Source organism: Lepisosteus platostomus, chromosome 23 (genome assembly GCF_059453375.1).
Source record: "Lepisosteus platostomus isolate fLepPlt1 chromosome 23, fLepPlt1.hap1, whole genome shotgun sequence".
NCBI classification, from domain to species: Eukaryota; Metazoa; Chordata; class Actinopteri; order Semionotiformes; family Lepisosteidae; genus Lepisosteus; species Lepisosteus platostomus.
The window spans coordinates 8036931-8060834 of NC_142633.1; the positions used below are offsets into that span (position 1 = coordinate 8036931).

Below are 23904 nucleotides of genomic sequence, written 5' to 3' on the forward strand. Positions count from 1 at the left end.
TTTGGTAGTGATGTGGTGAAATATTTATGAACAGGTACAGATATTCCTAAAATACGCATTATGTTTTTAATTTGGGTTCCCAAAAAATGTTTCCCTCTTAATTGCCCAGACTGCATAATACAAGTTAACTTAACTTTTACATAATAAAATGTTCCCTCCTTCTGGCAAAAGGGGTAGCTCTGCAACAGAAGCCCTACAGGAGGGTCTTGTTCAGCAAGAAAATAGAATGATCTTAATGGGGCTTTCTTTCACAATGCAAATAGACTTAGATAATGCTGAGTAGCATTAGTGGTATACAGCTCTGAAGAGCTTTTACAGCAAGTAGTTCTGCAGTCTAGCTCTCTCTTCCCATCCACCCACCCTCTATCAGACAACTACTTGTTTCCAGTAAGGATCATGGCAACCCAGGCTCAAACACACGCACACAGATAATCTGGAGAAATGTTAGTAGGGTGGGAAGGAAACATGGAGAACACATGTGGATGTAGAGAGAACATGCAAACTCTGTACAGAATGTTCCCTGGCTCAAATCAAACACTGAACCCAAAGGCTATAAAGCAGCACTAGCAGCCACAACACCATGATGTCCTTAGCTCTGTCTTAATTGAGTGTTGTTCTAGCTGTATACAATTAATAATTACTGTGAAAACTGGCCCTGATGTGAGTTTAAATCTGTGTGTTCCTGCGATGGACTGGCATCCTATCCAGGGTGTACCCTGCTTTGTGCCCGTTGTTTGCCAAGATAGGCGTCGGCTGACCTGAATTGGATTAAGAAGTTAGAAATGGATGGATTTATACACACACATGCACTAACTTACACCAGGGCCATTTGTTTCCCAGAAGCCAATCAAGCTACAAGTATGTCTTTAAACTGTGGGAGGAACCCACACAAACACACAACAAAGAGAAACATACACATTTCACACAGATACTGTATACCCCAGAATTGAACCCAGTGCCTCAGCACTGTATAGCAGCTAACCACTGAACCACTGTATGCTATTCTTTATGTAAAATGATTTTTGTCACTGTCAGTGCAGAATTGACACTTTTAGACATTCTATTTACAGTATGTTTCCCATTTTCTGCTGGCTGAATTTATTTTGGCTAGAACTGAGTTCAAACTCAAATGGCAGTTCCTTTGCTTTTATGTTGTTATACATGTATTGCATATTTTCTTGAAATATATAAACACCACATCTCACTTTTACACTAGAACAACTGATTTTTAAAATATGACAACAACTGAAAACCCTTTTTATGAAGCAAACACTGGGCTTTAACTTTAATTTAAGCCATAAACCGGACCTCTACTGCATAAACCTCCAGAGATCTTACAAAATGTTTGAGGGGACATCATACCAAGAACCTGACATTTTTTCCAGTGGCGACAAAGTGTTAAGCTTTGTAAGCTTGCAGGTCTTTGTAGTCCTTTGATGAGAGGTGCAGGTATGCTAGATGAAACTACAGCTCCCAGGAAGGCATGTGGCAACAGGTGGGCCAAGTGATAGTTTGCCCTAGGTTGATTACTAACAGCTGTTTGCTATTGTCTCTTGGCCTGTATAGAAAAGTTCATGCCAAGGAGCAGTTCTGGTTTTGTGTTTGAGACTGCACTTGTTGGTTTGAGCTGGTGCTGTAGGAGTCTGACGTAGAAGTAAAAGGAAAAATATACACACACATTGAAGGATTTTAAAATGAACAGAAAGTTTAAGGAACTGTGAAGGTGAAATCTGTGGCCTGCAGGTAAATGGAAAAACTTTATTAAGCAGAAACAATTGCTAACATTTTGCCTTACTCAGCTGAAGGGATTATCCCTTTTTGTGCATTCCTCTAACTTAACTATGACTGGGAAATGTTTTTATTTAATTATCTTTATATTCCTGTCTGGGTTCTCCACATTCCAATGTGTCATTGCCCTGTAAAATATTGGAACATAAAAGTTTGTGTCAGTTGAAATGAAGGCTAGCCCTTCCTGCTTTTTCAGCACTTGCTCTGGTTTAAAATGGCATTCATGTTGAGCTTATCTGTCCACAAACCCGTTTTAGAATGCACTACGATTCATGTGACCTGTTTTGTAGTGGAGCTGGACCCGACTTGTTCGGTATTGGTAGCCTGCTTAATTTTGAGGCTCAACCTTTAACCTCAGTAGCTCTGATCATATGAATGTTTCCACCACCCCCCCCAGCCATCACCAAACACCCTACTGCTCCATCGTGCTAGTTTCACTGATGCCCTCTGTTTCCACAGTTTGTGCAAGTGCATGTTAAATGTTGTTAATGCTATGCTTGAAAGGGACAAAACTGCTGTCAAATATAATAGAACATGTTGTTTCAGCTATAATAGGAGGGAGGTGTCTTGTAAATCATCTTTTACTCAAAGGAACAAGTAATAGGTTTATTCCATGCTGAAAAAAAGAAGAAAGAGAACACAACGTTTCAGCCGTGGAGCCTTCTTCAACGTTGTGTTCTCTTTCTTCTTTTTTTCAGCATGGAATAAACCTATTACTTGTTCCTTTGCAGCCTACGCATGCTGACGCAGCTACCCACCTGAATCTTTTACTCAATATTGCCAGTGCCTGTTAATGATAAGTTAATAGAACCCTGTTTCTTTTGATTTTTGGTCCTGAATGATTCCTGAATTGCTTAGTTTAAGAAATGGCCTGCTGAAAGAACAATTACCTATACAAGCCAGGTGGGAGATTCCTGCTATGTGTTGCTCTAATATACTGAGCAGCTGTGCTCTTTGAAAGCTTACAGTATAAGCTGCGGTGAAGGTAGAAGCCCACTACTCTGCATATATAGAACATGCAGTGAGGCCCTTAGTACTGTTGGATCTTACTCCCTTTTGGAAACTCCAAGCAGCTTTTTCAACAGTTCTTACTGTAGATTCAATCTGGGTCTGTGCTTCAAAAGAGCAATGCAGTTCCTGATCTGCCCACTCCTGTTCTGGAAATCCTTTCATGAGAGGGCTGGTGTGATGGCTCACTCTCTTCAAATGCAGACTCACCTGAAGAGCTCAAAGAAGCTGTTCGATTGGTTCTATTAATCTGATAGCGATCGTAGGAGTATAGGGGAGAGGAAGTCCTGGCTGGTTTCATCCGTAGGGTCAGGATGGTGCACCCCTGTTCTGAATGGGGATATTAGAGTTCAGTTTCTCCCTTGGCAATGTGTTATTACTGAGCTTTCTTGAAACTGCATCCTGTTTTGAAAGGCTTCTCCATGCTGTTGCCTTTTATTTAAAAAAAACAAGCACTTATTTTGGGTCTTATTCCACTCTGTTACTTTGCTCTTAAACAGGGTCCAATATCGTGTACCTGCTGGTTTTCATTCCAGCTGAGCTCAATTACTTAATTGAATTAATAAGCTGCTTGATTAGAACATTTGCAAGCATTTGTTTTCCAGCTCAAGAGTCCGGGATTTGATTTTAATTAGGATACGCAATAGTTAAAAGGCTACCTCCAGGAGATTTTAAAATATAAAAGGAGTCTCAGTTCAAATGAATCGTGTTATTCAGTCTGTTGTAAATTCAGTGGTGTATCTCACAACTTGGCTTGAAAAAAAAACAATGGTGTCTCTAGGACCAGGATTAGGAATCACAACTTTCAGTGATTATTGTTGGAGATGGTTTGATTTCAAACTTTAATGGCACACTAATCCAGTGCTGGGATTATTTAGAGACCGCGATCAACCTATTCAGTATGTCCTTGTGATTATCACTGTGAAGTGGGAGGAGCCCGTGCAAGCTCCACACTGATGCTCGAGAGCAGAATCAAACCCAGAGCCCTTGTGCTGAGAGGCAGCAGTGTTACCCAGCCCCATACCCTGAAGACGTGTGCAAATGTGTGCAAATGAGCAGAAGCACGAAATGAAATCCATCTTCCATGTGACCTTTCACTAGTGAACATGAAAAGACGTGGAATAAAAGCTTAGTGCCCTCGTCCGAAGGGTTATGATTGCCTCTAAAATTAAAATTCTGAGCCCATCCCTCCCCCTAGGAGTACGGGACAAGGAAAACAGGTCAGCTTTGCTACTGTTAAAAATGTAGACTTGGTGGGGAACTTTATGAATAGCTCTATTGTGAATGTCAAACTTCCATGCATTTTTTTATGTTGCTTTTAGCAGCGTGGCAGATATAATTGCGATCAGTCAGCTCATCTTGATGCTGATAACGGGGAAATTCCTGTTGAGGAAGGCAGGATGTCACAATGCTCCTGGCATGCTCTCCAGCTTGGATGAGTCGTGGCACGCCCTCCTCGCTCTCATTAAACTGAAACAACAAACAAAACACAACCAAAACAAAGGCAGCTCCTGCCTATGTGCCGAGTGTGAAAGCAGTTGGAAGTGTCAGCATAAATTTAGCAGTTTGTCATTTGTTTGGCAAGATTCCCTGCAAGAAAAAAGCATTGTGAAAATAAGAAAACTGTTATTCACCCTCTGCTGAATGTGCTCTATGCGTGTTAAAATTCGGGCTGTACTTTCTGTAATTTATAACCGACTATATATAATGAGGACTGACAAATTGCAAGTTTCAGATTTTGTCTCTTGCCAAAATTCATTGTTTTTTTCTGACAACTCCTTTATAAGCTGCAATTGTCAATGGCTATTACTGCACCTGATTCTCGTACTGGCATGTGATGAAAGGAGTGCAGGCTATATACAGTCAGGCCACTTGCTTCTTTTTGCAGTGAGCCTCTCGCAGCTGAAATGCATGGTGATTGCTGTGAGCACCCCATTGAAACAAATCAACTAGTCCAGCCCTTACTCTTACAGACTGTATGATCTGAATTGCAGGGGTCAGCATGCACCGAGCAATAAAAGAGGAGCCTCTTGGGGAAATCTAGAATTCCCAATTGCAGGCCAATGTCATTTACAATGGTTCTAGGTGTGTTTACCTACATGTAGCTCCCTTTATGCCAGAATTTGGCTCATCCAAAAAGAAAGGCTCTCCTCTCCCCCTCCAGAAAGCAGTGCGTTACAGATCAAGACATTACTTCAACTTGGTTGTAGGCCATCCTGCCCAATTTCTAATGTAGGTTAACAGAGCAGCATCAAAGCATGCTTGTTTTAATGATATTTGTGATCTGAGATTTCAGTCTCAGATCACAGTACCAGGAGAAAATATTGACCATCAAATAAAAAATGGAAATCTGGTACCATAACTAAGCACTGAGGTTTATTTATATTTATTTCATTCAGTGAATGAAATAAAAAAGTAAAGTGAGACAACATTTTGGCTGGTGTCTCTTTTCTTTTCCTTTCATTCGTCGAATAAACCATTACCTGTCTTTTGCAACCCATGTGTGTTGACGCAGCTCCCTACTCAAAGTTCTTAAGCACTCAGTTTGGCAAGATTGTAATGAATGCAATTGAGGGACTTGGAGAGATTTGTCTAGCTGAGGGCATGGAAACCTTGCCCTCAAGATGAGGTTGCCTAAACCCCTATCTACCCCTTTCAATTAAGAGGAATGAGCTAGGGAGCTGCTTCAATGATGCAGATGGGGTGTCGGAAGGGGTGCATGAGAGTTGAAAGAAGAGAAGTCCTGGGTGCGAGATAGATATGTAACATAACCAAGCTGATCTATGCAAGATTAGAATTTAACCTTCCTCCCAAATTGATAAAGTCTATTCAATGGAAATCGGTTGAACACATATCAAATCAAATGGCATGCCATTGTTTTGTTATGCAGTCTATGGTAATGTTGAATTTGGTTTTGCACCATTTTCACTTCAAAGGTGCTCTTGAAAGGACATTTGGCTTCTTGATTAAAAAGTTTGATTTCCACCATTGTAAAAACCACTCTCCCGTTTCAATATTTCCTCATGCCTCATTTAAAATATTTCATGCTGTAAAAACACCCTCATAAAATAGATTAATTATAAGTTGGGATTGGCTTCTTTTTGATTTCACATGTTTCCAGAAATAATATGAAAGTTTAACAGTGAATAAATCTCTTCACCCTGTATCTTAGGCTATTTTCTTTGATCAAACTAGTGTTGACAATCCATGTTCAGTTCTGTCTTCCTGGAAGACAGTGGCATGGTGTACATAGAATCTCAGTCTTAATGAATGTCTTTGCTTGAGCTAAAGTTGATCCGTAACTTATAACATATTGATGACTTGTAACATATTCATGAAACTAGTGTTTTGTCTTCTAATGACTGCTTCTAGTAGCAGAAATGTTGTATTACACCATTGTGTTGAAGGTAGATATCCAGTCAAAGAGGATCCTAGTCACACTTTTTGGGTTTGAGCTTGGATGTTCTCCCATCATTTGTGTAGGTTTTGGCTAGTTTTCTGTTGTCTCCTAAAAATTTACAAGTTGGGTTTGGATGACTTCTCTTTTTGCCTTGTCAGGGTCACTGCTTGGTTATCTTGAGCTGACTGCATGTTGTATAACACAGTATACTAGATCTTGATCATGTTTGGAGGACAAGTTATATTAATATTGCAGCAGACAGGAAAGCAGGGAAAGTTTGCACATCCTACTAGATGGCTCATAAGCAAAAGCTGAGGCTATGACCTCTGATGTTTATTTCAGATTGAATGAGCAGAACATGAAGTATGAAAACTTAAAAGCTTGTCCAGCACCACTTCTAGAAAGCCTTTTTTTGACCAGACTTTGCGTGGATTTGTTGTGTGAGGTCACAATGCCTTAGTTCTGATGGATATCCGCACACTAGTTGGGAGAGCATGGGAAGCGCTTTGCTCCTTGATTCCAAACCCTCTGTAATCAGAGAAGCAGACACTAAGTCAGAGAAGGTTAGGAGAGAGCAAGCCTCAAGTACCCGTCAAGACTAGTGCATGTCTACTTTGTAGCAGTGTGAGTATGGCAAGGACAGCTGCACTGCCTGTAACCCCAGGAGACTGACATGTACATAGGACGCAGATCCAGTTTCTATGACTTCTCCACCCATTCCACCCTGTACTCCACCTGGGACTCTGGGACTTCCAGTAGATCACAAAGTGTCACTGCCAGCCTCTTGCAGGGATTGGTTAGCCATGTAATAGAAAACTGCACCCTATGGCAGTAGGGAAGGCCTTGAGGATGGATGTAGTCTCCTTCTCTTCCAGAAACTGCTAAAGAAAAGAGCAGCACTGTACAGGGTCTAGCTCCTGTTAGAGCTCTAGGCTCAACGCTGTTTCTGGCAGATCCAGAAGGGTCAGATGGCACCGTGCAAGGGCCAGATCAGTAACTGCAAGGACATTTCAGGGTGCCATGGTGGAAACAGATGTACAGTATTGCCGTTTGCCAGTCTTGTGCCATGAGTGACAGTCTTTGTCGTTGCTCCCTGCTGAAGACAAGGGGAAACCTGGGAGAGGGTGTAAACATTGATGGGTCTAGTAGGGATCCAGTTCTCTCAAACAGACTCCAAGTGAAAAGAGATACTGTCTAGGCAGCAGTGAAGTGGGAGATGGAGATGAGCTGTTGTGTTGGCACCAACTGGACCCCCAAGTCAGGGAAGATTATGGATCAATTCATATCTACTGGACCATGCTGAGAACTTTGCAAACAATCAGCTGATGCAACTCACCTTGCTTCAGGGACTTTCAGAAAATCAGAGACCCGCATACAACATAACTGTCAACATAAGTGACACATCTACAGTACAGTGGGGGACTAATAGCCAGATACGAAACTGAAGATAATGACAGCAATTTCCTTATGCAAGCTATCGTAAAGCAATACTTATCAGAAGACATTGGTCAGCAATGAAGTAATGCATTTCTGGAACACCACTTTTAACGTGATCCAAGGTTCTTTGTCAGAGTGCTGTGCCAAACAATGAAATGTCAGATATTGTCATTAAGATATTACTGCTATAAAAAGCAACTCTCATGTAAATGTCAACAGGTTCACTGGATCATTTTAACTTGCTGAGGTATGCGAAGGTCTAATGCTACAAGCAACCTCACCTTTTCACATACTGTACTGTATCGTGGCTATCATTTAGCAATCCCCACCTGGATATCTACAGTACAATCCTGCAGGTCTATAGCCACTTCACGTTTAATTGAACAAATTACTAACTTAACTGAAGACTTACAAGTCATTAGACACTGATGATTTAGGGCTTATTGGGTCAAAGCTTATCCATGTTTCTGTAGCATTAGGTGGACTAGAGAGCACAAGGCTGAATGGACAATTCAACTGAAGTAAAGTACCTCACTCAAGGTGTCTGCAGCAGGGATTTAAACCCACAATTTGAACTTAGTTATGAGCTCAAAGGATTGCAAACTGCGCTATGCCACCCCTTAATTTGGTAGCACAAAAATACAAACTGAAATTTCCCTTGGTACCTGTAGTGGTATTTTTAAATTAAACTACAGTATTTGCTTTGCTATTGTATTGACTGTTCTCAAGGAATGCTTTTATGTCTTTTCCAAATTACACATCTTCTTTAGACGCTGACAAATTCTGACTTTTTATGGTAGCTTAGGCACTTCACACATTTGCTTAGGCTAAACTGTCATATGATCGACAGTTGAAGCTTTTATTGTCACTGTTTTACAGCATGTTTTAGTTTGCCCAGTCAAATGACAGCATGCTGAGTCTGTAAGAGTGAGTTAAGTGGTCATATATTGGTCTGGCAGGCAGTCATTCCTCGATCCAAAGACATTGACATTCCTGGCTAGGAGGTGTTGCTTGTGTTTCCAAGAGGTTCCTGACCAAAAACCTGTTTGTTCCTCCAATCAGTTCAATCCCTTACAGTATTGTGGTTTTGACTGATCAAACCCCATTATTTTGAGGATTGGTCAAAGATGATAAAGCCTATTTGTATTTTGACCAGACACGACTGTCTAGTTTGACTCTACAAAAAGTGAAATGTGGAAAACGAGTGTTAAATAACTTTTTAATCAAGAAACTAGTCAAATCTCATGGTGCTTGGCGAGAAAGTGTAAACATATTTCCACAATTCTACAGTATGAAAAACAGATGGAAAACAATTTTCAAAAACTGCTGATCAAGTTAGTTGATGCAGCACCAAAATGTAAGAACTACATTGTGTTCACCCTTTGCTCTCTGTAATAGAGCATGCTGTATTTTCAGACTCATAATTTTTAATAGTTTTGGAACTGTTGATAGTAAAACTATTTTCACATGTTGATCTGAGCATAATTCATTTTTTTTGTTTCATCTTTCTTCCAGACCTGAGCACTACCATGCCTCATGCACAAGTCACAAAATGTAAGTTTGACCTTTGCTACATCTTTCAGAAAGTGTACCTGCCAGATAGACTAAAAATAGACAAGAAGCCACAGTTTGCCGGTCTTTCTGCTCCAGCTCTCTCTAAGGTTTAGAAATGATAGCGATATTCACTTATTAAAAGCTCTCAATGTTTGAACTCCTGATTACACAAATTATCTGTCTCTCGTGAGTGTCTACATGCTGTAGGATCAGCTGCTTTTGGTTGTCTGGCCATCTGAAAAAAAGGGAAAAGGTGAGGATTGTCCAGTAATGTTTTTCGGATGGGTGGAAACCCTCTTTTATTGCTCTAAGAGGTTGAAATTTACTCAAGAACAAGGCAGCAATTTGTGAATGAGACCCACCTGATACCTGCTGAGGTCTAGCTTAGACTTTGTCGATTACACTGAGGAATAGTGTAGAAATAGTGTCACTGAGGAATTGTCAGTTGGAAATGTTCTTCTAACTGCATAATTCATATAAGATGTAAAGGTTTTACAATTATTAAAATGCTAATTAAGTGCTGCCAACATTTCCACTAGGACATGAACCTGAGAGTTGGTGAAATTGCTTGTCTTCTGAACCCTGGCTATGGATAACCTTATGGACTGTATCCTACCACACCAAAGCGATATCTCCTGTTTCTAATGCAAAGTCTGGCTCGTTACAGAAAGCTTGCCAGTGAGTCCTGCATAACAGACAGGGAGTCGCCAAAGTTAAAATTCAATTCATTTTCATTGTGTGAAAACATCTTAACGTTAAAAAGGGATCTGTGGGGAGAATAATTATTGCCAAATTTCCATTTCTTTAAACTTGTCAAGGAGCTGCCAGACAAAATAACCAGAATCACTAGTTCAATGTAGCCTCATTTGCTGCATTTAGAAATAAAAGCAATTTATACAGTGTTGGACTGATATCCCATAGAACTTTTTACAGAAAAAAATCAAATTGATTTTTTCAAAAGGAAATTGAAATAATTCAAAATAAGATATTTTCTTTTCTAGATTTTGTAACACTTCCCACCCTTTTCGCATTCAATTAATTGGACAATTTAAATGAATCTCTCAATGCAGTACAGTCTGATGGGGATCACTTCCTGTGCTCACATTTCCTGAAAAAGCTTACGGTTTGGCGATGTGATTCTTAATAAATGGTTTGTATCGGCTCTCACTTACTGTGAGTGTCATGTACTGTAGGCCTGTTCTGGTGCTGTGTTGGCTAGAGAGCCATTGCAAAAACAAAACTGCTTGGTGACTTGTTTGACCACACTGCGAGCTGGTCTTCATTTTTAATGCTTAATCCAAAAAAGAAAACCTCACAAACACCCTGAACTCATGCTGGGCGCTTCTGAGAAATGTTCCATTCCCAGGTCCTCCAGTACCTCTGCCAGCAACAACTGCATTTGAAGTCTCCCTCCTCATTGGCAATTTTCCTCTTGTCCCTGATGTCCGAGCAGTCCAGGCTTTAAGTTGATGTCGTCTCAAGCAGCTTTCATTCTGGGGCTCACATTTGTACAACAAAATGCAGACCTCCGAGTGTACAATGTGTTCAAAGTTAATTAGATTCACCATTTCTTTCTAATGGAATGTGTTCAATGTGCCTGACAAAGACGACCGTCTTTCTATTGATAGTGAATTAGATGTAACTTGAGATATTCATTTGGGTTTTTTTCGGTATAATTAACCTTACAGCTCAGACGGGGTTTAAAGCACTTTGGAGCCACGAGGTTCATGGTTAACCCAAGAATTTAATCAGAAAGACCAAAAACTATGTTCACAATGGCTACACAAAGGCAATTTAGGACTTGCTACAGAGAACGTATAAAAATGTGTCCTCTTCTGCTGTTTGACAAGACTGAGCTTGGAAAATTGGGGTACAATGTTTTTTCCAGTCCTATGAAGATGCATAAAATCTCTTTAAATGTGATGTAATTTACTCATTTCTTCTTTGATTAGCATTCTTTGCATTACAATTGTTTTTTATGCGAACAGGATCAGGTTGGAACCTGACAAAAATGTGAAGACTGCAGATTACATTTACATCAGTGATCAGGAACCCTGCCTCTTAATGGATTAGTGGTACAGTAGGTTCCTGCTTGGTCTTGCTATTCACCAAAGAGCAATTTCATATTAAATGAACCGAGGTAGCTTATGCTGCACACAGATCTCTCAAAACATCAGAAATTATAGGACAACAGAAAACATACACCCTCAAAAAACAAAATTAACATTTAGGCAAGGGAAAGTAATTTTGAGTTCAATTATAAATCTATGACTGCAAAATCAAATCTGCAAGGATTTTTTTTTTGCTAAAGTATTGTTTCTGAAACCAAAAAGTGTGTTTGTTTTTATCCTGTACACTTTGTTTTATGAGTTCTCTTCTTTAAGAGACTCAGTCTCTCCATCTCTTACCTGTTCCTGGTAAGCTGCAGGTTTTATAATTAACCATTAATGAGTTCTAAATACTTTGGAACAATATAATTGTGATCAGCTGCCAACGATTTGTTAAATTGGAAATCCTACGGGATGGTTAGTGAACTCTCAAGGACCAAAGGTCCCATAATTGAGCCCATTACTTAACTGATCAGTAAAGGAATTCCATCCATCCATTTTCTTATTTCTTTATCCTATGCAGGATGCCAGGGGAGCTAGGGTCTGTCCCAGCAAACACTGGGTCCAATGCAGGAGACACCCTGGATGAGAAGCCAGTTACAGACAGACACACTCTGGGGTCAATTTCACAGAAGCCAGATAGCCTACCAGTATTTCAGAATTTCAGAATTCCAGAATTCAGATGTTCTTCTCTCTTTTTGCGTAAACTAAAAGTGGAGATCTGATACTAGTTCTTATGTGTTCATAATGGTTTAACAGCATTTATGCTATTGTGGTACTGAGCCACCTCAGGTCTTCTGCTGAAAGTATGATCAGATGGATGCTTATAGGATGTAAATCATTGTGTGGGAGTAAGCTGGCACATCTGGAGATTTCTTTGACATTCCATCTAAGTGGGAAGTCAAAGCTAGAATGTTTGAAACAAGCACACATTTCCTTCATTTAAAAAACAGGAAAATCTCACGTCCAAGTACAATCCCTACAGAAGACATCTGACCAAGATTTCGCAAGATTGATATCCATAAATTGTTGGCCTGGCGGGTGATGAAAAACGTACAGTATGGCGCGTTAAATGATTTACTTACTTTTTAGAAGATGAAGCCCTACTCAAAGAGGGTGCTTTAGAGTAGTGGTTAGACCTCTGAAGCTGAGGGTGAAGGGTCGTGTTCAGTTCTCCAACTACATAACCCCATATAAGAGCTTGTGTGTCAGGGAAAGGGGCTGCTCATTGAAAGAACCTGTGAAATGAGTCACAGCTGCTCTGAATGAGTCCAGTAATTAGTGCTCAGAAGGAGAGACATTCCATATGAGAGAAGAGTTGGTGTGATGGGCCTTGAGTGTGATTGGTCACCCCTGGACTAATTGGGAGATTTATAAGAGCATGTGTGTATTGAGATTGCCATGAAAGGAGAGGGTATACTGTATCAGCTGTACTGGGCAGGTGGCATAGGGTTTGAACTTGCTTGCAGGCCTGTGAGAGTCAGAATGTGTCGAATATTTGAGAAAATACAGCTTAGATTTGTACTGAGGTGTTGGACAGGTGGTTATTATAATTAATTGCTTACACTTATATAGCACTTTTCTGGACACTCCACTCAAAGCTCTTTACAGGTAATGGGGACTTCCCTCAACCACCACCACCATCAATGTGCAGCCCACCTAGATGCTGGAAAAAATAATCCACCTGGTTATGGGGTAGTTTGCCAGGTTCAGGTGGGAAGAAGTACGCTGAAGAGGATCTGGGTGGACCACCTGATCCAGGACTGCTGCTGTGGGGTGCTACTTGTCTTTTTAAAAAGTCTGTCTATGGCCAAACAGGATGTGCCAACAGAGTTAGTTATGGAAGAACATATTAGTTGTTGAAACAAATGTCACAGAATACTGGTATTAAGGGTTAAGCTGAGCTCAAAGCTCTGGTGTGGAGTAACTGTTGAGTACAGAATGTCACACTTGAGGAAAGCTTCAGTGACTCGAGAGTTGAGTTAATATCACCATGTGACGTGACTGGAAGTAACTCCTCCATACAGTCATCCTTGAGATGGGGGGACCACTGTTAGATCTGAGATCCCAGAGGGGTCTGAAAATCCAGGACAAACCAATCAAATGCAGAAAACATTTGTGACATACTCGTTTGTTATTGAATGTCCTGTTGTCATCACAGCCTTTGGTCTTGAAATGTCTTCTATTTAAAAAAAAAGTGTATACCAAGTGAAGAGATTTGTCTGCTAAATTACTATTTCTGACAATTGTCAGAACTCAATGATCTTTACTATGTAACATTTAGCCATCAAATGTGTTGTCGCTAGATATTCTTAGTGTTGGCTCGTGCTACTTTCCTTTAAAACTGACATGTAAGCTCATATAAACTCATACGTACTTATAACATACAAGCTCACATTGCCTCAGGCATTAAAAATGCACCATTCTTCATTCAATGACTCAACTTTTTTTGGATCTGTCATCTCTTTAAAAAAAATCAGCTTTTGCACCCTCTATCCATTTTTCCTATACTTGCACTAGGGCTGTAGCAAGGAGGCCAGAGGATTAACCACTAGCAGTTTTTACCTGCATAACAAATGAAAGGTGATTGAACGTTGAGACGATTAGAACACAAAAACGAGCATTTGATTCTTTGCCAACGACATGATTTCTATTTATGGAACTAGTGTCTGAAAGAAAATAAGATTTTTTGTTGTTGTCTGTGCTTGTCTTTTGAAACATCTTTTTATTTAAAGAGGTTCAAATACCTTAAATCATCACCAAATGATCATGCGTCAAATACATTATAATCATCAACTAGGCAGTTCAAACCATGGGTGGCCAGAGTATCACAAGGTACTGATAAGAGGCTTTAGCCTTTACTGTACACATGCCAGTTTCTCCTCTTGTATGAGATTATAAGCATTGATGCATGAATGGATTAATCAGAACTCCATACCACTGATTTCTTTAGTCAGTACTTCATGCAACACAGTGAGAGCAACTACTATAACAACTATAAAAACAATATACAATCCTGGATTTTACTTGACTTGCCTCTGTAAAACAGCTTTGGCTAGACGATGACATCCATCCCTTAATTAATGATGGAAAGCATTTTCAGCAGGACAAATTGCAAACTACAGAGTATATTTGTTATTGCCGTTAATCGTCGGAGGCCCTCATTCACTTGATCCTGCTTAGTCTGTGAAAGCCTCCGGCAAAAATCTGAGGCGTAAACTGTAATTTTAAACTAACAGAGATATCTTAAACCTAATCCATGTTGAAAGAGCAGGCATGATAACACCATGCTATTAAATAATACTGTATACTGAAACAATTAAATAATGCAACCCCTTATTCAAGACATTGGGTAGGGAATAAAGTTATTGTTTTGGACAGGAAAATAACTAAATCATCTGCAGCCACCAGTTGCCACCAGTAATTTAGGGCCCAGTTAGACTAAATCCCAGTAAAAATGGGAGCTGAGTACAGACAAGGATTGAGGATCACTGGGTGCCTCTCAACTGAAACACACCACATTTCTTTTTCCTGACTTTAAAACATTTTTTGTTGCTCTACATATTTGAATTTCCTTTCAGGTGCTACACTTTACCTTCTGTGCATATCTTTATTTCATATTGTATGTGCTGTAGTCTGCCTTTTATTCACAGTACCTCGCTGCACAGTTCTAAACAAAAACAAAAAAGGCTGGAAAAATTTCACGCCATCACCAGCCAGTTAACCCCCAAGCTGGGAAGACAGCACCTCTTCTTTCAAGTGAGAGGCTGGTTTGGGTATTTTGGCAGGCCGCAATCCAGGGTCTCTTTGAGTCTTGACAGCATACACGCTGTAAGATGGGCCAGTGGTCATTGTGGGTCTGGCTGGACCAAAATGGAGGAGAAATATTACATTGTTGGTGAAACAAAGCTTTTTCCCCCAGGTACCTCTAATTGTTTTCACTTAAAAACACTGTTCTAACATGCTATTGTCGCTGTGAGTTGGCAAAATGAGACATGGCGCAAGACATGATCCCGACTAAACCTCTTGGTGAAATGAAAGAAACGTGTCGCAATAGAGGACTCGGCGGCACCTCGGCTCTCCGAACAAGTGTTATTTTTTCAGTCCCTTCCACAGCTCGGGTTTCCAAGATTCCCCTGTGTTATGGGGGGGGGGACCGCAAAATTACTTGGAGAGACAAGGGCTGCTCCACTGCCCTGTACTTTGAGGTATTTCAAGTGATTTACAAAAAAAAATATGCCGAGGGTTGTTTACAGTGGCATTCGGCAGTGTATTAAGAAGACTCATCGCCGTCCTCATTTCATGACTGGAAAGTGTTTATCCTTTGCTGAAACAGAGGCTGCTGTAATAGTTTAAAGAAACGCAAAGTGTTACGCTTGAGTGAAGCCATGTTTCAATTGGTATGTATGCATTTGCAGTTAAGCATCCTGTTTATCAGTATGGGCATGGTACTGTATAATTTACTTCACCGCAGAAGAAGGATTCAGGGTGTTCAAGTGACCTGCCACAGTCTTGGTTATTTTGTCTGGGGACACAAATCAACACAAACGTTCCTTGACATAAATCCCCCTCTAGTCACATAAGCAAGAGACAGAGCAGATCGTAAACTTCTCTTGAGCACAACAACATACGAAAGGTGTCTGCGCGGAGAGCTTTGAGGGTTAAAACCAGTGAGGTACTGTACGAAAGCACGAGGTAGTGTGAAGGGGAGAGGAATGAAACTGAACTTTTTCCCCCCAACCCTAGGAGTAAGTGTTTGAACTTTGAGTTCTGGATTTCATGAACCTGAGACCTGTAATCAACAACAAGGCTCCCAAGGGCTGTTGGAGTCTGTGAAATAAGAAAAGTTATTCTTGAGGTGGCTGTGAATGAGGTGTGTCCCCTGCCTTATGTTTCTTTTCTTGCTGTGCTTTTGGTTTTCTCTGGCTAAAACCTGTAACAAATGGAAAACTACTTTTTCCAATAAGTCAAGTGTTCTCAGTCTATGATCTAATTGTGGTTTGGTGTAGTATGTGGCCTTACCCTATGATCACTTCTGGAAAAATGCAAATTTGTATGACTTAAATAGTTCATTAGTTCTGTTTATTTAGGCAATTTGTGTGTTGCCAGCTGTAATATGAACATCTTCACAGTGAGAGAATCTGCTTCCTGTTCAGTGCAGGACAGCTTATAATTTACAGTACATGTCAGATTGTAACACTAAATTCAGTAAGTCTAAATTGACTGAAATAAGCTGTGGCGTACATGGCAAATGAAACAGAATTAGGGTTGTATATGCACCAGTGATTGTTTGATGTCTAACTTTCTCATGATTGCAATCAGTGACCTGCTTTTATGTACAAAATCAACGTAAAATAGCCACAGTGTAGCAGAACATTGCACATGGATGATATTCAATTGAACTTGAGCACCTAGTCCCTATCCCATCGAATCATGTGTAGAAATCAGGACCTTCACTGAAGTCCCACTAGGATTAACAAGGGCTTTGTATAACGGATTGAAAATTCCAACAAACCGGAATAGCAACTGCAAAAGACTTCAAGTCTGTGTGCATTTGACTATGAAACACTGAAATCCAGTCTTTCCATCTGAGAGATTCCTTTTTATTAAGAGCTACCCTGCTCTGTGCACAAGCACTGGATAAACATGAAAGTATAAGTGTCTCAAGCTAGGATGTCTGTTATTTTGTGCCAACCTGTTTGCTAATCCCATTGCCCAGTTGAAAATAAGAATTTACCAGGGGAAAGCCAACACAGGTACGACTCCCACCTCACTGATGCAGGAACTGTGCTCCCAACACAACCCCCCTCCATAATATCGACTAAATAAATGACAGTACAGCTCATACAGTAAGTGCAGATCATTAATTTATTAAATACTGTAAATCAGAATTAACACAAGCATAAGATTGTTTTTTCATTTTCCAGGTATATTCCTCTACATTAGTGATACTTTATCATTAATATATCCACGTATTGTCTGGGTTGTTGATGCAAGTATATTAATTTACAAATAATATAAGAACAACAAAAATAAACTTTTGATTTCAGAAAATTACCCAGGTTAATGTTTACAAAAATAAATAAAGGCTGAAGTGCACTTGGACCCAGAAGCAAGCCATTATGACAAGATACATATATTTCTGAAGTTCATTTACAGTAGAGGCCCAGCTTCAAGTTCACCTCGTATCCAAAATGATGTGAAGCCTGGTGTGATCATTTCGCCATCTTTTGTTATATTTTCTGCTAGCTGTTCTCTGTGAGGGTGGCACAGAGGCACAGTGGTCAGCATTGCTGTTTCGCACCACTGGGGCTCTGGGTTCAATTCCAGGGCTGCTGTCTGTGTGGAGTTTGCATGTTCTCTCTAGTCACATGGGTTTCCTCCAGGCGCCCCAGTTTCCTCTTACGGTCCAAGGACATGCTAGTGTCATGAGTGTGTTGGTGTCTGTGTGTTGTTAAAGAATGGATGTGCTGTGTGGTTTTTGTTTCTTTTCTTTAGCTTAATTCATTAGGCTTTAGCTTAATTCAAGGCTGGACCTGTGGAGAAACTGAGCATGTAGCTGTTTGATTAAGAAACTGAACTGCAACTTTATACACTGGACTAACACTATAACACTTCCCCCAATCACTTCCTCCATGTCCAGGTCCAGGAGTTCTTTGGGAGACTCTGATGTGGTACAGTAGCTGGTGTGAGAGCTGCCAGTCCAAAGAGACTGTAGCTGTGAATCATGCATACCATACACAACAAAGAAGATTTATGGATAAATGTATTTTGATTAACATGGAACTCCTGCAAAACATCCTGAAACACAAAATAACACTGCTCCATAGATGCATCGGTCATGTGGCTGCCTTTGTCTGGCTATTAAACTCATGAGCCTACTTACTGTACTTTCAAAAACCACCCCTTCACCCAGGAATAAACTGTCTAGGCAATCAGTGCTCACTTGAGTGTTATTGATGGCTTCTTCATCTGAACAAATGTTTGTGACCAGAAACTCTCATTCCAGCTTTTCTAAAGTCATGGCACTTTAAGTGGTAATCGGTAGTATGATGAGCCATGATTAGTCATTAGTCATCCAGGTGGGGCTGCACACTGGTGGTGGTGGAGGGGAGTCCCCATTACCTGTAAAGCGCTTTGAGTGGAGTGTCCAGAAAAGCGCTATATACTGTAAGTGTAAGCAATTATTATATTAATTATTATTAGTCTTTGCCCATTAAGCGTCTCTTCTTGTCATTTATCTCACAGAATACCCTTTTTGTAAAGGGTCCATATACACACAGTTGTTGCTTAGGTCTCACTTACTGGACCTCATTATCTACCCTCTCTCTTCTCCTCCATTCCTAAAGACATGGGGCAATCAGATACTGGCTAGTCCCACTTTTACATTGATTCAATGTTTTGCAAGTTCCCTGCAAACCTTTCCAACTGAGAGCATGTCTGCACCATTACAATGGGAACTAGTTTCACAGCGGGAATGTTTGAAGTTTAAACAAAACCAAAACATACACTAATAATTTCATTTAAAATGAATCAAACTTTGGGGGGGGTGGGGAAAGTGATGTATGGTTGTTTCTTCTCCTCGGTGGTATTTTAGTGAGATTTGCAGGCGCACCTGCAAAGCCATCAATAACCCTCCTTATGCTTCTGAAAGAGTAGTTGCAGAGCTGTTAGAGAAACTTGTGCACCCAGGCAGCACTGTTTTTTTTTTCTTTTCATTTTTTTGCTGTTCGTACTGTCAAGCTCCTGGCCCAGAAATGTCATCTTGGCAGGCCACAGGTTTTCTTCTGTTGGCAGACGTTCGATTTTTAACTCGGAAAAGAGACTAATGACAGATGGTTTGGGACAACCCATCAAATAAATAACCCCATCCAGCTGCTGTCATCATATTGTATAGGATTTTTTTGTTTTGTTTGATTTGGAGCTCCAAATGGAGGCCAACAACCTCTCGGAGCTAGAAGTCTCAGAATACTGTAGATGGGCTTGTATTCTGAGTTATGTACCAGACTCAATAAGTCTTTCTTCTAGTAACAGTTTTTCACATGGGATCATTTTAGTGACATTTTGACTGTTTAGTCAAAACAACAGTCCAATACTATGAAAGTAGTGTAATAGTACTCTATTAACAGATGTACTACTTGAACACACTTCTTTAATAAAGCAGAAATCCATTTCAAATCTAACCAATTCATTTTCTCATCCAGTCATTGACCAAGGCTTATCTAGTCAGTGTGTAATAAAAGCAAAGCATATTAAAAAAAAAGAAATTATTTGATTTGCCAGAAATGTCAGTGAAGAGACCGTCTATAGCACGCTGCTGAATTACACATTTTTTAATAAGCTTATAAGCCGATAGCGCAAGTAACATATACAACCAAATGTGTGCTCATAGATGACACGTAAAATAAATATTTTCCTCTAAGCACCTGGGCCATAGATGATGGTGATGAGTCTTGTGATCTCGCAGATTGGATTAGATATTAAGACATAGCTTTTGTAGTCTCAGGTCTTCTGTGCCCGTCTTATCTTAAAACAGAACTGAGATGAAAATGCGTGCCAGTGATCTCTGGGAGAGAGATGGCGAGCCAAGAAAGGCACCCCAAGTGAATCGAAGCATGACCCCTGCCATTCTGAAACGGATCCATCCAGAGCAGAAAGAAAAACACGTTTTCTCAGGTATCCCCGACCATGACCACCGAGGTGTGAAGAACTCAGCAAAGCGATGCTCAGTTTGTCCCTTCCACACTCATTCTCGAGCTGTGCGGATGACTTTTGTGTCTGAGGGAGACCTCAAGTGCCATTAGTCTGGTTATTTACAGAGTGGGTGCGTGTGTGGGGTGGGAGAGGGACGGGGTGGGGGCTATACACCCAGAAGCATGCCCATGAAATCGGAGCCACTTTGTATTGTAATGGAAGCCCCTGCTGCATTGTCCACAAATATTGATGTGTACTGTCCAGCCTGGGGAGAATGGAAAAAGAACATGTCAGTCCTCCTGATGAGACACACAGAGTCAGAGTGGCATTATTCTTCTTGCTAGGATGTATGACTGACCACGACCTACAGTATACATCTACAACTCCACCGTTCGAGATGTTTAGTCTTGAAATGCACATGACCGTTCGGCAAGTGAAATATTAATTTGCTGGGTCACCCGTCTTCAGAAGAAGCATTAAAAAGTCTGCAATTTGACTTGCTTGATGTGAGCTGAGACACCATTGAGGTCCTCCGGCCACTGAATTATTTCTCTTAAACTGCGACCGATCTGCAAACGTGTTCTGAAACATTGGTTAGGAAAGCAGAAATCTGCTTTGCAGATGTATGTTTCTGTGAGGATGCACCATATACTGTACCTAAAAATGGTTTTGACTTGGCGAGTTTTAACCTGTGCAATTTGATGACAGAATTGTCAGACTGTCTCTCGCAAATTTTAATTGATCATTGTGACCGAGGCTTCATTTTTACATGAATGGAAACAAGGCACTATTTCATGCAAAGTTGGTCTTCCTGGGGAAATCTGTGCTGCACCCCAAAGAAAGCTGTAGCAAAGAACGGTTTTAAATTTCTGAGTGATGCTGGAGCCATACTGGTCCTTACCTGTAGTTCCAGTAATCCATGGACATAAACTGTGAATATCTTACTGTTGCTTTCCAATCCGACAATCATCTCTAAGGACCTAGGAAAAAGAAGAAAAAATACATATTTTATCCAGAATTATATATTCTGTAATTATTCACTTAAGTGATTAGTTGTTGTTTTGTCAATATGCTTTATTACAGAGAAATCCAAACTTAGGCTTTGCTGTTACAGTGCTTTTCTGGTTTGAATTAACACATTGATCTTTTTGCAAGGCTTTATCAAGCATTACACTTTTTCCTCATGGGAAATAGTCAAGTTCATGCAATCAGGTTTAATCATTGCAGTATGATTACCACAACATAAAATCTTCTGGATACTGAGGAACAGGAACAAGATAAAATAACAGCTCTTAAATAATAAACGGGTTGCTCCTGATACATATCTTAAGAGATCTGTTTTCATAAAGGTATAAGATTAAGGTTCTTGTAATGTGGTGTTCATTCTCTGGGTCCTGTGTCCCTTTTCAGACAGACTCTCTTACAAGAAACTTCTAAAACCAAATATCTGAGTCGGGATTTCCAGCTGTTCCTGGTTAACAAGCGTGCCGCTTTTTCCCTCATTAACAGGAAATTGGCAGATGCGGAGTGTAATGTTCACAACTGCAAGCTGCTGCCCCTTGCTGTTTTATAACCGCGTGACTTTCGCCCACAGTTGTTTCACCTTCCCCCAGTTCAATCACAGGATCTGCACGGATTTAGACTTTGAAGAAAGCCTACAGCAGTTTTCTAAATGGACGTTCCAAGATTGCAATCACAATTTGTGTTTCATGCTCTTTGCATGGTAATCAAAGTGGTGGTGGTGGAAGGGAGTCCCCATTACCTGTAAAGCGCTTTGAGTGGAGTGTCCAGAAAAGCGCTATATAAGTGTAAGCAATGATTATTATTATTAATCTATAGCCGAGTCAGCTTAGATCTTGCAGGGTGCATTCGTGCAGTTCGTACCATTGGGCCTCCTAGCTGCACACTGTCTGCTTCCTCGTCTTTTCCACTCTGCAACAACCCTACCACGCTCTGTCTTTGGTTCTGACAGTCACAGGAGTCCCTGATAAACAGCAACTAGAGCATATTCTGCTAACAGTGAACCCACCTCATTGTGCTTGTGGGATTCCAGGCCCAGAGATGAACCAAACCTACAGATCTCTGCACTGCAAGAGCTCATTTGTACATTCTCCTGAGAACTTTCCCAGTTCCCACAGTGCAGCTTATATTTTCACATAAGCTACTACCACATGTGGAAGATGGACTAATATTCTAATCAGTTGGTTATTTGCTGCAGTCTGATAAATCCCAAAAGGTTGAAATGTTCTATGGATCAATGCATTTGTCTGCAATTAACATCAGCTCATTATCCTGCCAACAAGGCGGGACATCTTCATCAAATACTGTACATTTCTTAAAAACCTGGAGGTTTTTTTTTTTTGCTTTTTCCTCAGTGGACAAGAAGCACCTCCAGCTGAGAGTTTGTCGATGACAGTGGAGCCAAAAGAAATCAAAACTAGATGGGTTGCTGCCATTGGTCCCTCAAGCTTGGTTCTTTTATCCCCGAATTCCTGAGAATTCAACAGTTGTCAGGGCAGCAGGTAAAATGACATTTGCATCAACATGATGTTGCTATGTGACATGGAGTCGTAGTGCTACAATACGTTAAAAATGTATTCATTCTAAGTCTTATTTTGCCAGATTGCTCAGAATTATGCCGAGTAGTTAAACTGCTAGTTGAAAAACAAAACTGGCAGTGCTGGGGGGTTATATTAAGGGCTTTGACTACATGTGCTGAAAAAGATGAAACGCTGAAGGAAGGCTCGCGCGTGATTTTCCTTTTCCTTTTTTCCTTCCTTGTTTCTGAAGGAAATTTTTTATTGTGAAAATAAAGAGGAGGAAATGATGCACAAGCAGCTCCACAACGGGCAAAGATAAACTCAGCTGCCTAATCCACATAACTAGAAACATCCCGGCATTGTTCGTTGTAGTTCAAAGTAGTTTACGTATATGTAAACTTGAAAAGCTGAACTTTAAGTGGTGTTTTTATCAAGCCATGGAGGCTGCAGAATTCGTGTGTTTTCAAAAGCGTATACTGTCTGATTTCTCCTCGGCCAGCATAATCAATTACTGTTCACGCATTCAGATATTAGTTATATACTTTAGGTCTCACCTAGGAAATGATGTTTATAAACCTGCATTTTAGTTTGTCATTTACTGTATTATTAATCCCTTTTCAGGTTTCTTTGGGTCACATTGTGTGCTGTCTAGCTTTGTAGTTAAGTTCATTAGTGGGGAGCTGTGTGATAGTCACTCAAAGCATAGGTTTATAGACTCAAACATATTGGCTGGTAAAGGCCAGGGGAAACTTGACCAGGATGCAGGGGTTACACACCTCCTCTTTTTGAGAAAATCCCCAGGATATTTAATGACCACAGAGAGTTGGGACCTTTGTTTTATGTCTCATCTGAAGGGCAGCGCCAGTTTAGTGATGGGGGCACATGACATGATTATTACTTGATTATATCTAAGTGCTCTTTTTCAAAACCAGTTTAGGTAGCTGAAATCTCCAGTTTGCGTAGTGTCGAGCTGTCGATCCTGGTGTAGTTCCAGCTCTGTGGTTCATCCCCTTACAAACTATCTTCACCTCCAGCTGACACCACTGGTATGATGCATTTGGTGGAAATAGCAACATGTTTTATGGTGAATCAGTTTTATTGCAGTTCTTTTCAGCAGCCATGCGGCATAGATTAATTTTACTATCTCAACAGTTTAACACACTGAAGAGCCAAGTCTTGGACAGAACTTTCAGATTGTTGATTGTATACTTTTATCATTAAAATCCAGGATGAGAGAAACTGAACCTTACTGAGACAGGGTGAGCTGCCAGGCAGTGCAAATGAATGAGGCAAAAGTTGTGAAAAAGGTGGAAAATAAGATTCTGTTCACTCTTTAAGCAGTTCTACCATGAACTTGGCTCCTTCAAGGAATATG

The 23904-nt window shown here is 40.4% G+C and overlaps 1 protein-coding gene and 1 long non-coding RNA gene across 3 annotated transcripts in view; one reads left to right on the forward strand and one right to left on the reverse strand.

Annotated features, from left to right (window-relative positions):
- Positions 1-1616: 1616 nt before the first annotated feature.
- Positions 1617-22510, forward strand: LOC148641972 (uncharacterized). The gene is made up of 4 exons (XR_015929571.1): positions 1617-1743; positions 9149-9187; positions 10554-10661; positions 22373-22510. It is a non-coding gene; the product is annotated as an uncharacterized LOC148641972 (long non-coding RNA).
- c1qtnf12 (C1q and TNF related 12) overlaps positions 17141-23904 on the reverse strand; it is a 53777-nt gene continuing 47013 nt past the window's right edge. For both annotated transcript variants that reach the window (XM_088616996.1, XM_088616995.1), the window contains 2 exons: positions 20891-20969; positions 17141-20254 (listed from right to left, as the gene is read on the reverse strand). In XM_088616996.1, coding sequence (XP_088473122.1) covers positions 20156-20254; positions 20891-20969 — 178 coding nt within the window. In that variant the 3' untranslated portion in view covers positions 17141-20155. The remainder of the gene's footprint in view (positions 20255-20890; positions 20970-23904) is intronic.